The sequence below is a fragment of the Pelecanus crispus genome, chromosome 11, assembly GCF_030463565.1.
Source record: "Pelecanus crispus isolate bPelCri1 chromosome 11, bPelCri1.pri, whole genome shotgun sequence".
NCBI lineage: Eukaryota > Metazoa > Chordata > Aves > Pelecaniformes > Pelecanidae > Pelecanus > Pelecanus crispus.
The window spans coordinates 19,031,485-19,046,409 of NC_134653.1; the positions used below are offsets into that span (position 1 = coordinate 19,031,485).

Genomic DNA, 14,925 nt, shown 5'->3' on the forward strand with positions numbered 1-14,925 from the left:
ACAGTGGCCATCACATGGTTTCAACATCTTTTTTGAGCCCTATCTTTTCAGATGAGCTTGGCAGCAAAAATAAATCGAGTCTGACAAAAGGAGGTGCTTTAATCAGGGGACAGAAAACACGGAGCAGGAAACTCATTTCTGACTGCTTTGCTCTTGCTTAGATGCTCTACATGCAGTTTCTTCAGGCAGAAATAAGCTACTTCAGTTCACTCTTGGAGAGAGAAAAATTTACGTTCACTGATACACAGTGATGAAGTTTACTAGAGATGGAAGCCTGAATTCTCCCTTTTAGGCTATGACCATTGAAAGCGGAATAGCTCTCATCCTTGCAGGTTACAGCCTCTACAACTGTAGGGGCTTCATTTCAGTTACACACTTAAGCTAAGATTGTCAAGGAACCTCACACAGGTTCTGGAAGCCAAGCACTTCTAGGCATCAAACCCACTTTGGGAGGCTTTAGCTTAGTATACAACAATGTCAGATTGCACATCAGCTCATGAATTTGCAAGTGTTGCATCTCCGGTTTCTCCAAGATTTTCTTATTAAACTGTTTCTCTGTAGCTCCGTTTGCTGGTGGTGATTGTGCAAGGCCTAATACACTTGCTGGTTGACCTGATTGACTCTCTGCCTCTTTATTCAATCATCCTTCGGCTCTGCAGGTCCTACAGACTCGCAGGTAAGTCCTTCAGCACAGCACATGCAGAAGTTCAAGAATTGTGTATTATGCATTTAATTTTGATGCGATGGGTAGCTTCTGAATAAAAAAGATGCAGGGAAGAACCTAAGGCTCGAGTCATGCAGTTGTCCATACTGTTAACCAATTACTGCAGGATGAGAATGTCAATGGAAAGAAATTTGGTGCTGAAGCAGAATCAGGAGCTCCTTTACAAAGCTTGTGGCAACTAAAAGTGACATCCAAACAAGCACCGTATAAAAGAGTTCATCTTTTGATTCCAGTTCTAGTGTGCCAGGTCAGGTAAAACTTCTGAGAGTTAAACAAGCTGTTAACCTTGCGGTTTTGGGCTCTGAAACAAGCCAAATTACAAAAATTACAAAAATACTTGGAACATTTGCTGTTTCAAAGGGCTGGTTCTACACTGGCTGTGAATCAATGGAGCTGCTTCAGGTCTGTGCTGACTTGACTAACTGATGTCCTGATCTGAGGTGTTTGGATTAATTTCAGAGCTCTGGGCAGATTTCAGATAATCGTTCCCTTTTTGAGACTAATCTGCCACCATTTTGAAACTAGTAATTGTTTTTCCAGTTTTGGTAACCATCAACTATGGTTGGCATCAGACTAAAGGGTCATTCTGAAATGGGTTTAACTGTCAACAGCTATGGTTAATCTAGTTAAAATTGAGCAGATCTAAATTATTATCTCCCATCCATTTGAAGAGCATGCAGCAGGAATTTTAAATATGAGAAAGAGCTTGATCATCACTAAACCAAGGCTAGTTATCAAATGCAAAGGAAGCTTGAGGCAACCGATAACAGCTTTGTTTGTTGGAGTAGTGCCAGGCTCGATTTTGGGAAGGTAAAGCTGAGCCATGTTACCAACTCTGTTGCTTTTCCATGTGTGCCTTCAGCAGGTTCCTATGAATTTCCTGGCAGAAACTTCTTAACCCTTCAGGGCTGTCTTTGGAGAACAGGAGATGCTGCTGAAGAAAACTGACCCAGTAAACAGCAGGTCATATGGTAGAAGGAATGTGTTGCCACTGAGAGATGAGGCCATAAATTCCTATCAGTCTGAGGTTACTTCTCAGTTTTGTTCAGCCAGCTACCTTCTGCAGGGTAATAAGCAGGGTAGTAACCCAGGCAGAGGGTTGTCTTCTCAGTTGAGTTTGTTACCTGACTTACTTTCTTTGTTGGCTATTTGTTTGCTCCTCTTAAACATTTTAAGAAAGAGAACACTGCAATGCCATGCTGCCTGCAAGATGAAGAGGCATCTCTGAGAATTTCTGCAGCCTGTGTTCCTACCCCAGCACAAAAACATGTCATGGGAGTGGTAACAGATGGAGCAGTTGAATCAAATTCAAAGGACTATAGAGAGTACACATCACTTAATGTTCTCACTGGTTAGGTTTGCCTCCCTTTTCATACTCAGAACTTGGATAAGACATGCTCTGGCATGTTATGGCAGCTGATTTTACAGGCACCATAAAGATGACTCTACCAACCTGAATGGATAGCTTTTCCTGTCAGCAAGGGTTTAGTGCAGTGGTTAAGTTCAGTTCAGTTCAGTCATGGCATCTGGCCTCCAAGTTCTTTGACTTAGTTTCTAGTTGACAAAGTATTATGTTGATGAAGCCTGGGCCAGGATAGATGAAAGAACCATGCACACACCAGAAACGAAATCCATATTTTCTTTCCACACATCAGAAGTGAAATACTTCAGACTTTAAAAAGCCTTTTGCAAATATATCAAAGCTGGTGTCCTCTCTGCAAGAGTTCTGTCCACCCAGTGTGAGCTCAAGGGTTGCCACCTTGGTTGGGATGGGTACACTGTGATGTTGATTTAGAGTGTGAAGTAAAGCATAGCAGTGAGGTCCAGGGATCTCGGACTCTGCCCACATCCAGGTTACCAACATGCTGTTTGATTGTGCACAGATCGGTTTATTTTCTCTGTACTTCTCTTTCCCTCTTGCCCAATACATAGATATTCACATCACAAACTTTGGGGCAAGTTTTGTCATGGTTCTGTAGGACCTGTCGTAGTGGTGTCTCCATGATTACTGGAATACAAAGAAGCAGTGAGTTTGCTTTAGTGCACTGTCATATGAAAAAAAGCAAATGGGTTCATGTCCTGACCTCTCTTGTGCCGTCGGTGATGCTGGTGTACAGAAAAAGCAGAACACTAAGCTCTGGAGTTGACTGGCAATCATGGAATAGTTTAGGGTTCTTCTCTGCTAGAGTGATCTGCAGTAGACTGAGCCTCCTGCTTTCTCTGTGAAGTGAATTGCTGACTCTTGAGCGTTGTAGTAATCTATAGGTCATTCTAAAACAAATTTGCAGCCTTTTTGTGCATGTATTTTCTTAAAAATTTAAGACTCTTGAACAGTTAAATAACCTAAGAGATTGTTGGCTTGCAGCTGTAGAAGGGAAATGTGTGGCCATGACCTACAGAAACAGCATTTTCTGGTCTAATGGACTGTTCCTAGGGTGAGGCTCCAGAGTACTTGACCACGTACCTGAAACTTCAGTGCCCACTTGTTTTTCTCTCCCTCTGACAAATTGCCTGCCTGAAAAGCAGTTTCTGGAATGGCTTAGACACTTACTGGTAGCCAAAACTCAATGAATAATGTTGAATGCTTTTTGTCATCCAGCAAATTTGCTTATTGAGACCCAGGGTACTCAAATATCTTTTTGAAGCCATTGGGGAAGCCCATGTTTCCATATAACCCAGCAAAACACATATAAATCCTTCCACTCTGATATAAAAAAGGTTTTATGGTTTGGGGAGACACTTTAAACCAGACTTGTCTGCTAGACAAGAGCATTCTCTCCCAGAAGGAGTAAACTGTGTAATTTTAATTAATTCAAATTATTTCAAAGCAAAAATGTTTTTTTTTTTTAAATATGTAAGAGTCACATAGATAATAGTATCTAGTGATGGAGCTTACGTAGATGAAGAGTTTTATTTCTATTTGTACTCCTGAGTCACTGTTTGATCTGTGGCAAGATCATTTCATTTTTCTTGCCTCATCTTCTTACCTGTAGAAAAGAATAATAGGGGCACACTTGGCTGGTACAGGTTTGCAGAAGATGGATTGGCTTTATTTCTGTGAAGTGATTTGAGATCTTTCAAAGAAAAATGCCACTCTAGTCTTAGTTGTTACCTTCGTTTGAAACATTGCGTTAAATGTTCATGTGCAGTATGTCACTGTTGGAATGCAAAATCTTCCCTATTTATCTTTAAAGTATTGGGAATGTAGCAAGTCCAAGAGGAAATATAAAAGTGGCAGGTTTGGCGGGGTTAGTAGTGTGTTAAAAACATATGAATGCTGGGATTAATAGGCAGTGATTGCTTTGAAATGTCTTTAATGCCTCCAGGCCAGCCACTTTCCTCCCTTAGTCTGAAAGGAGAGATTTGCATATGTGCTGTATCCACATGAGCACACATGTGAGTTCTTACACAAAGGTGAGTTCTCTGCCTGCTGTTAACACGGAGTTCCCATTCTGATGGAATTTTGGGGAAAGAGAAAGATTTTTCCAGTCCCTTTGTCATCATCTGGTCTGGCTGTCTGATCTCTAGGCTTTGTACTTTCTTTAGGACTGCGTTTTCAAGCTGGAAGTCAGAGGGCTGCTTTTAATGGAGCTAAAAGAAACGCATCATTTGTCATTACGTTTAAAACCACTATAGAGAGAATCTGTGCTTCCTGTTGAAAATGTGTAAGGGTTCACAAATCAAGAAAGGTTGAAGACTCCGTTTCTAGGAAATCGATGCTCAGCCAACAGAGCTGAACAGCAAATGGCATGGGCTTTTCTCCAGCATGGATTTGGTTTCCTTGTTTTGTTTCTTTTCAGCTGGTGTGAAGTTCAGAGTCCTTGAGCAGCAGGATGGAAAACCTCTTCGACTCCTTATGCAGGTAAGCCACTTGTGCCCTCTGTGACAGAGGCCTTCTTTGCCTCTGTGTTTAACAGCCAGACCGGTCATCCCCAGGGTACTCAGGCCCCTGAGCAAGAGGATAGGCATGGGGACCAGAAGGGAGCCCTCATAGTCCAGGAGGAAGCAGTTAACGACCTGCTATGCCACCTGGATGCTCACAAGTCTATGGGGCCAGATGGGATCCACCCGAGATTACTGAGGGAGCTGGCAGAGGAGCTTGCCAAGCCACTTTCCATCATCTATCAGCAGTCCTGGTTAACAGCGGAGGTCCCTGATGACTGGAGGCTTGCCAGTGTGACGCCCATCTACAAGAAGGGCCGGAAGGAGGACCCGGGGAACTACAGGCCTGTCAGCCTGACCTCGGTGCCAGGAAAGATTATGGAGAGGTTCATATTGAGTGAACTCAACAGGCAAGTGCAGGTCAACCAGGGGATCAGGCCCAGCCAGCATGGGTTTATGAAAGGCAGGTCCTGCTTGACCAACCTGATCTCCTTTTATGACCTGGTGACCCACCTGGTAGATGATGGAAAGGCTGTGGATGTCATTTACCTGGACTTTAGCAAAGCTTTTGACACTGTCTCCCATAATATTCTCCTTGGGAAGCTGGCAGCTCATGGCTTGGACGGGCGTCGTCTTCACTGGGTAAAAAACTGGTTAGGTGGCCGAGCCCAGAGAGTAGTGGTAAATGGAGTTAAGTCCAGTTGGCAGCTGGTCATGAGCAGTGTTCCCCAGGGCTCTGTTTTGGGGCCAGCCTTGTTTAATATCTTTATCGATGATCTGGATGAGGGGATTGAGTGCACCCTCAGTAAGTTTGCAGATGACACCAAACTGGGTGGGAGTGTCGATCTGCTGGAGGGTAGGATGGCCCTGCAGAGGGACCTGGATAGGCTGGACCGATGGGCCAAGGCGAACTGTATGAGGTTTAACAAGGCCAAGTGCTGGGTCCTGCACTTGGGTCACAACAACCCCATGCAACACTCCAGGCTTGGGGAAGAGTGGCTGGAAAGCTGCCTGGCCGAAAAGGACCTGGGGGTGTTGGTAGACAGCCGGCTGAACATGAGCCAGCAGTGTGCTCAGGTGGCCAAGAGGGCCAACAGCATCCTGGTTTGTGTCAGGAATAGTGTGGCCAGCAGGAGCAGGGAGGTGATTGTCCCCCTATACTCGGCACTGGTGAGGCTGCACCTCGAATACTGTGTCCAGTTTTGGGCCCCTCAATACAAGACAGACATTGAGGTGCTGGAGCATGTTCAGAGACGGGCAACAAAGCTGGTGAAGGGTCTGGAGCACAGGCCTTACGAGGAGCGGCTGAGGGAACTGGGGTTTAGCCTGGAGAAGAGGAGGCTGAGGGGAGACCTTATTGCTCTCTACAACTGCCTGAAAGGAGGTTGTAGTGAGGTGGGTGTTGGTCTCTTCTCCCATGTAGTTAGCAATAGGACGAGAGGAAATGGGCTCAAGCTGTGCCAGGGGAGGCTTAGGTTGGATATTAGGAAAAATTTCTTCACGGAAAGGGTAGTCAAGCATTGGAACAGGCTGCCCAGAGAGGTGGTGGAGTCACCATCCCTGGAAGTGTTCAAAAAACAGGTAGATGTGGCACTTTGGGACATGGTTTAGTCTAGTCTACCCTTGATTGGTTTAGTGTGGATTTGGTAGTGTAGGTTAATGGTTGGACTGGATGATCTTAAAGGTCTTTTCCAACCTAAATGATTCTATGATTCTATGATTTTCTGCTGCAGGCTTCACCTCAGACTGACCCCAAGGTCCTTCTCTCTCCTGTAGCAGTTCTGAGACTGGTCCCACTGAAAGGCCCCACTTAAAAAATTTCAGCTGTGAAATGCTGAAATAAGGGAAATACATTTCACATTGCAATGACTGCCTGCTGCTTTCTCTTCTTTTTAATTCCCTGCTTGAGTCTTCCATTTAGAGAAAATGCAGCGTCTTGTATTGTGTGAAATGAAATGTGAAAGATGGGAGAAACATGGAGGTCTGTTACTTCTGGAATTAAGACTTCACGTCATTATCACCTTGCTTCCTGGCTCTGTGCAGCTTCACCTTAATAATTGCTGAACAGTGAGAGAAGCAAAAGAAGGCAGCTAAACCATCCACAATGAAAAGACAGTTAAGGGCTTGTAAAAGGTCTTCCCCTCCAGATGTGCTGAAAAACCTTAGTTGCTCCATGATGCCAGCAGGATGAGTGTGTGAGTGAGACGAGATGGAAGGGCCTCCTGTTATTCTCCTGAGCTGCTCTGGTAAGGTGCATAGGAAAAGGTTACCTGTGCTTCTGTAACCTCGCATTTCCATGCTCTGTCATCAGAGGAATTTTTTTCTGAAAAGAAATGATGCGATGGTAACAGCGAAGTTCTCATTATGCTTTCAAGAGTGATTGTGAAACTTCCATTTCCTGACTTGGCGGGAGTACTGCCATATCACAGGGGAGCTTTTCTTGCTCTTTGCATCCTAGAAGGAGAGTCTGCAAGTAGCGTATAGAATTTATAAAAAACACTTGGGCACTGGGGGAGTGTGTGGGAAGGAATTAACTACGGCTTCCCAGTTCTTTTGCTTTTTCCATCACCCATCCAGCCTCAGCCCTGTTTCAGCAGAGATCAGATTAGCACAGAACCAGCACACCAGCTAGCAGCAATTCAAAAGGGAATCCCTTCAACAGATGTCTTCTAGGGCAAAATTAGCATTTCCTAAGCATGCTGTCTTCCCAGTTCCTGTGTTTCGGTGTAAGAACCAAAATCTGTCATTCTCTGTGGCCAGAAGACTCCATAAAAAGGAAACTGAACACCAAAGATGAAGCACCGGAGCTGCTGAGCAGAGAATTTGGTATCAGTGTGTTTGTGAGATGAGGTGGATAGCTTCTCCAGAGGACAAAGATCATGACTTAGAGAGCAGAGGCAGCGAGTCATATGAATATGATGACTTTTCCTTGGACCACTGCAGAAAGATACTTCTGCTATCTAGAATATAGCGTAAGTCATCATATCAAGAGGTGCAAGTGCTTTAGTGGATGTCTCTCTTGGTGTTCTGTTCAAATAATAATGAGCAGAGAGTCAGTAAAGGCACTTTTTTTGCTCTCTTTGTGCTGGTGGAAATGAAAAATGGGCTTGTGTCAGAAATCCTGTTGAATATACCACTTTCTGATAGGTCTTTTGAGAGGACAATCTAAAAAGTCTATTTTTAAGTGACATGCTAAAATTCTTATTTATGGTACATGACGATGTTCCTTTCTAGAAATTTCACAGTGGCTTTGTCCCCTCCCGATATCGTAGCCCTCCAGAGCCATGCTTGATGGAAGTAACATGTATGCATGTAACTAAGCTCAAACCAATTTAAGCTATAGGTGACTGATACATTCACAGCTGTTGTTCAGGGTGCTGGTAAGGGATTAGAAATCAATAATGCTGGTTTTGAGCATTCACATTCGGCTTGTGGTTCAGCTGAGTGATTATTTTTTATTTTTAAGATAGTGTCGCTGGAATGCAAAGTCCAGACACAGGCAGGCAGAGGGCAGGGGATATTTCCATTCCAAACGCTACTTAATTTTCTCCAGGAAGTCTTACATAGTTCAGTATTTTCATTAGTGTTTAAAATTATTTATTTTGGTGTACAAGAAGAAATATTTCTGGCAGTGTGGCTGAGCTGAACTGATAGCCCAGTGAGAAGACACGATGAGTTTGATTCATCTGTATACCTTCTGCTAGAAGTGTCATCTTTCACAGCAATTGCTTTGAAAAGGGTTAGGCAAAAGAGGAAGGGAAAAGGGAACAGCTCCATTATGAGACAAACGGTGTATATTATATCAGGGTGTATTATAGCTTTGGACTACGAAATTGCATAGAGGGAACTCATATTGCCACTTCCCTAATAAACATTTGCTTTTGTTTTGCCTGTTTGTTTCCATTTATAATAGGAGAGGCAGACACATATATTGCACTGGGTGTAAAACTATCTCTTGTTATTTCTCAGTAGGCAAGTGTTACCGCTCAGTATCACCACTCTGCCTAGGGATGATTTTCAGCGAGAAATGTTGTGTCCAAACCTTCCAGCCCACGTAGCTAATAGTCAAAGGAACATACACTGTGTATCTCCCTTGTATAGCAGCAGTTCCTATCCTCCCCCAGCATGTTTTCACTTAAAACATACTGGTTTGCCTACAGCTGAGGAAACAGGCAAAAATAGTTACTCAAGTTTTACTGTTGTTTGTTTTGGGGGCAGGTTTCTTTGGTCTTTTTATTTTTTTCTATTTTGTCTTTTTTTTTAGCTGTCTATGACCATAATGTGATGAGGTTGGTTGTAGTTATGCAGAATGTCCCATAAATGCTGTGGTTGATCCTTGCCCTTTAGGCTGTAGAATGTGTTTGAAATACGAGCTGCATGAGTTTGGGTTAGACATACCTCAGGTGGTATGAGCTCCGCTCTTCCATTTCTGGTACAAATGTTCATTTTGATCGCATTCAGAACTAGCTTCCTGTGAATCTGTTTGGGACCCATTTAATATTTGCTAATGAGTCAGTGTCCCACGGCCAGACCGTGCTGGGTCTGGCTGTTCTTTGGCTTCCTTCAGCCTGTGCGAGCTGCTGCCCTGGCCTTTTTCCTAAACTTCACAGGGATGCTTCTGTGTACAGGCATTTTCTCCTGCTTCAGCAATGTTGTATTTTGAAATTAATTTGACAAAGGTCTCCAGGATTAATTCTGATTAACTCTTTGCTTAATCACGCTTTCCCCAAGCTCCATCTTTGTAGGCACTCTTGAGTTCATCCTCCCCCTCTGCTCATCTCCCCCGATGAGCACCAGACAGCTGAAGCAAACTGGTGGTACAGGCAAACTCCCAGAAAACTGGTTGCTCTTCAGTGCACAAAGGAAATATTCAGCTTTTGACAAAGTAGTGACTGTCTGCATGGTTTTTGCTGTCTCTCTTTCCTTTTCGTGGCTGGATTTTCTACTGTGAATTATAGTCTCATGCAGCTGCTTGGTTGGTTCCAGCATAGCTGGACCCTTTCACTAGAGGAGGTTGTCCTTCCATTTCCCACCACTGTCCAAGCTTTCTCTAGCTCTGTAAGTCTCCTCACCTTGGCATCTCTCATGGTCTGTTTTCAGAGATCCACCATTTCTGTGTAATCTGTTTACTCTTTTGGAGACAATCTATTGCTGTGCAACCTTTTCATGCATCAGATCTTGGCCAGACTGGATCAATCCTCTGGACTTCACCTATCTCCCTACCCTGAAATGCTTCACTGGAATGAGATTTTCCAAGGTCTAATGTGCTTCTGTCACCCCTTGTTCAGCTAAAATGTCTGTCTGCCTCCCCCATCTTCCAAAAGACCAATACAGCAACTTTGTGACCATAATCAGAGGCCATGAGCTTTCGTAGACAGAAAGTCCGGACCTGGTCATTCTTGGGATGGTGATTGAAATCAAATTGAAAAATATTAACTCAGCCAAGGAGACTTAATTTAAAATGGTAATGACCAGTCCTGTGTGGCATTGTGTGGTATGCATCCTGTTCTGCTAGGACTCGATTCCACTGGGTGGATATCAGATGATATCAGGTTTAGCTTAAAGCATAGCTGTGGGCTGAGGGCTTAGCACATTAAAGCAGTAGGCCCGTAAAAGATATGGCTTAACAGCCACATTATAGGGGAGTTCATAAGAGTTGTAGTGCACCCCCAACAGAGTATTGCTATCTGTGGTGGGAGGCCCCCATCTCTCTAGCCACTGCAACCTCCTAACGCAACAAGGTTAGCGATAGGACGAGAGGAAATGGGCTCAAGCTGTGCCAGGGGAGGTTTAGGTTGGATATTAGGAAAAATTTCTTCACAGAAAGGGTAGTCAAGCATTGGAACAGGCTGCCCAGAGAGGTGGTGGAGTCACCATCCCTGGAAGCATTCAAAAAACGGGTAGATGTGGCACTTTGGGACATGGTTTAGTCTAGTCTACCCTTGATTGGTTTAGTGTGGATTTGGTAGTGTAGGTTAATGGTTGGACTGGATGATCTTAAAGGTCTTTTCCAACCTAAACGATTCTATGATTCTAAGGTGACAGTTCCACACCCTTGTGTAATGAGCATCACTCTCAAATCCTGCTGGTGTTTGCGTCTGCTTCTCTGCTTGAAAATTATTCTAATAATACTCCTTGCCAAGCTAGATCTGTTAATGTTTTGGGATGTTTTAGAAGGCTAAACAGCTGTAGCTAGCCAGAGAGGGATTTTGACACTTTGTGAGTAGCAGTATTGATGTTTTTTTAACAGAGGCAAGTGCTATGCAAAAGTTGGACTTGCCCTCCTCATCTGCCTGTGTTTCTTACTACAACACATTTTCATTGCTGCTATCCCTTTTTATTCTCCTCATAGATCAACCCTCTATCATACAGCAGTGTGGTACAGACATACAGGCTGCCAACCTACAGCTGTTACCCTAAGGATTCCTGGACATCTCTCTGCAAGAAGCTGTTCCTTGGAGAGCTAATCTACCCTTGGAAACACAAAGGAGAGAAGCAGGACTAAAGACAGCAAAAGGGTTTGAAAGACTTGGTCAGAAAAACATACTGAATCCTAATGCTTTTGGACCAAACGCATCTCAGAGCCAGAAACTGCTGGATGCCTTTAATTAGATTTTGGTAACATGGGAGGGGCTGAAAAAAGCAAGTATTTTTAAACATTATTTTTCACCTTTCCTCTTCCCCTGTACTGTGTTTGTGTACTATGCTAATGATTATTTTTGAAGCAAAAGGTTAAACCCATCAGCGCCTCATGGAACCAGCATTTAGTGTCATCGAGGAAGTACCTCCCAAATGGTTTGATGATGTACGTATCATTCCATGTAAGCTTACCAGGCTGTATTAAAACAGCCCTTTGGGTAGTTCAGAGCCACAATGCTGAGGTGCATTCTGCCAGAGGGTATTTTGGACCTTTTATGCTTCAGCCTTTAAGCCAGCTGATCAAAACCAAGATGAAGGATCGGCTTGTAGAGTCATACACTGAAAACTGTACAGCAGGGTTATCTGGGTTCATAGGATATTTGTTCTTTTCCTCTTGGGTGGGCTTGGATTCACCCCCACTGCAGCAGCAGAGGAGGTGTTAAGCATAGAAGCAGCAGGGCTGGAGGCCCAGAAACAGAGACTGCTGTACATTTGTGCCTATATGGTCTCATCTACATTTTTTCAAACAACTAGTGTTTTGGGGAGAGCTGAGCCCTGAGCTGACACCAGAACTGAAGTGCAGAGCACACAGCCTCAGACCCCAGACTGCTCAGGTTTATGTGGCAGCGAGCCATGGTAGCCGAGTGCTCTGGGCTCTGCCAATGCTCAGAGCTTCTTCGCTTAGTCGCAGTGTAAGGCAAACGCAGCTTTGCTGAGTCCAGCTCCGGCTGGTGTGTCTGCTAGAGGACTACAGCAGCCTGGCTTGTTACACAGCTCGACCAGCTCAGGGAAGTGTGTGCTGCGCTCCCTTGCAGAGTCAGCACATCCCCCTGTTTCTCAGGGCCCAGGTGAGAGCCTCGTCATGTGGTGCCTCATCTTTTGCACTTTCTGATAATCAAGGAGCTTTTAAAGTTGTCTCAGATATGAGGCATTTAAAGCCACTTCTTTCCCTGAAACTGTAGGCACATTTCTCTTAGGAGAGTTTTCCTGCTTTGGATACTACCTCTACTGTGCAGCAGTGCTCGGCTTTTCAGTGTCCCAGTCTGACTGTGTGCTCATCTTGATGTGAGTCTTCTATTCCCTGTCTTGGGGAGAGTGCCTCTGTGCACAAGAGTGCAATGTTCCACTGAGTACTTTGTTGTTGTGTAGACATTTACATACAATTGTTGCCCAGAAGTATGCTTTCTCCAGTTCTGCTAGCTCCTCTTGCCCCAGCTGAAACAGTGATGCAGTATCACTGTACCCTGCTGCTGTTTTGCAGGCCCAAAGTGACTGCATTAACTGGGAGGCAAGAGGTGTGCTGGGTCCTGTCCCCTTGTCCTCTAACTGTTAAAGGAACCAAGGATGGAGGAGAAAGAGGAAGATGTGTTGTGGCTGCATTGCTCAGCTCTTCTCTGGAGGGTTGGCTGCATATTCCAGTGGGAGTAGGTGGAGGCAAGGCAAGGAGCCACAGCAAGGTGCCCTTGGCTTTAGTAGCTTTCAGTCAGCACCTCCACTGGCAGGATAAAGAGTTTCCTACCCCATCCCCATGTCTCATCCATGTACCGGGAGCTGTCACAGAAGAGAAGAGGTTATGGCCCCAGGAATGTAGGCTGCTTTAAGACATCCCTGACCAGATATATTTGGTCTGTCTGTTGCTGCTAAAAGCCTCTTGTGGTGCAGCCACTGCCTCTTCAGTCATAGCTTGATCAGGAGAAAATGAAGCTTTATAGGCAGGTGCTTGGTCCAGACATTCCTTACCAGGCAAACACAGGAGCTGCCAAGGTCTTAGAGTTTTCTTAAGGACATCATGAAGGGAGGCAGCATTACATGGGCACTGCTACCCAAAGAGGATGCCCTATTACCTTGATCCAGGGAAGAAGTGCACATCATGGAAGACAGCCAGCGTGGCAGAAGCCCCCCACCACTGTCTGCCACTGCAGGCTCTGGGTGGGACATCACTGGCTGCAGAAACTGGAGAGGTTCTTGTTCTTCTTTAGTGATCAGTGCTTAAAACTCACGTACTCATGTACTTAAAACTCATGTATTCTCTTGCAATATCGATGCCCAAGTATTTCTCTCCACTCCAGGTGTGAATAACTCCAGGCTGTGATCCATTTAGTGAATGAATGGTCTGAATGTTTCTCACTTCAGCTTGAGTCAGAGCCATGGACACCCATCCTTACCTGGCACTCAGCAGAGCAGATTTACACTTTACCTCCCTCTCATGTTTCCACTGGAGTTCCCCCTGCTTCCTCCCACGCCTGCATAGTTTGGTTTACTAACTGTTGTAAGAAACTTTATTGGTTTTGGTCTTGTGAAAATGATATTCCTAATATCCTGGCTTTTAAAATCTTTCTGTGAGACCAGACAGCTTGTGATGGTCCTAATCGTGGCTGTCCTTTGGGATCAAGTGACCTGAAAGCCCCAGAGACAGCACAGAGCCATGAAAACCAGCAAATGTGACCTTCCTATTGGGAACCTGCCAAACACATTAGACGTTCCAGTGTTGGGTCTGTTTACTAAAGGCTGATACTGGCTGCGGGGATGGTGAAATACCAAACTGAGAAAAAGCTCCTCCTCAAACCCTGAATCTTCTGCGACACAGAGGACCTTGAGTAGCCCAGCTGGGAAATGAACAGCCCCTTGTGGGTGCAGTTCTCCTGTGTCAGGCAGAACTGGTGCCTGAGCTGTCTTACTGTTTCTCATACTCGGTGTTCTCCTTGCCCATGATGGTATCTGAGCCTGTGAGTTTCTTCTGCTGGATACTTGCCACGTCTCTCCTCTTCCTTTCCAGTCACTGCTGTGAAATAGTCTTCCCCCACCCTTTTCCGATTCTGCGCAGAGACATTGCAACAACTTAGCAGACATCCTGCTCAGGAGCATTTGACCTTATGTCATCTCTCTAATTAGAAGTTGGGATCAGCAGCATCTTCCATAGCAGCACAGACTGGCCTAGTGCTGGCGTTTCCTCAGGGAAGAGACTGCTGGTGAGGTTATGGCTTTAATTTATCCTCAGATCCATATTATCCATATCAGTCCTTGGATCAGAAGTACTTAAAGATTTCAGATCTTCTCTGATTCCTACCACACACCCCTTATAGCAGGCAACAAGCAGTCTTTGCCAACCATCATTCAAAGACTGTAATCTTGCAGACTTATTTTAATACTGCGTTTCCTTATTATTATTTCTTCCACTTTATGGTTCCCAGTGCTGGCACAACACTCGATACGCCTCTTTACATAGGCATGTTTTTTGTGAAGGAAAACATGATGCACTGCGTGCAAAACTCCATCCTAGATAGAAATTCTGCCTTTGAGAAATACTTTCCTTTCCTAACCAGAACAGCATGTAATGATGCTGAAAGGAAATCTCAGTAATTACACTGCACTGAAAGCTCTGGTTATGGTTTTGGGAGTTTTCCCTGATCCTGCAGCTGGACTGTGCCCTGTTCTGCTGGCACATGTAAATATACCATCAGGCCCACAGAAAAAGCATTGCACATATGTATAATCCATATGTTGACTTACACTCTCAGGAGTGTAAGGCAGGAAAATCTCCTGCTTTGTCATCATGCAGATAATGAGTTGCTTTCCTTCTGCCCTGTGCTGCCTGATCCTGCTGCCACAACACCATCTTGTTGCTTAACTCAAGCCCTTAGTGATTTACTCTTTGTGCTTAGACCTGCTGATTACACCAT

At 44.7% G+C, this 14,925-nt stretch overlaps 1 protein-coding gene across 6 annotated transcripts in view; it reads left to right on the plus strand.

Moving 5' to 3' along the window:
* PIGQ (phosphatidylinositol glycan anchor biosynthesis class Q) overlaps positions 1–14,925 on the plus strand; it is a 39,763-nt gene extending 24,838 nt beyond the window's left edge. For 4 of the 6 annotated variants that reach the window (XM_075719031.1, XM_075719030.1, XM_075719034.1 and 1 more), the window contains 3 exons: positions 562–676; positions 4,525–4,586; positions 10,959–14,925. In XM_075719031.1, coding sequence (XP_075575146.1) covers positions 562–676; positions 4,525–4,586; positions 10,959–11,111 — 330 coding nt within the window. In that variant the 3' untranslated portion in view covers positions 11,112–14,925. Of the gene's footprint in view, positions 1–561; positions 677–4,524; positions 4,587–6,339; positions 6,803–10,958 lie in introns of those variants that run through there. The other 2 variants (XM_075719032.1, XM_075719035.1) reach the window with 2 other exon arrangements.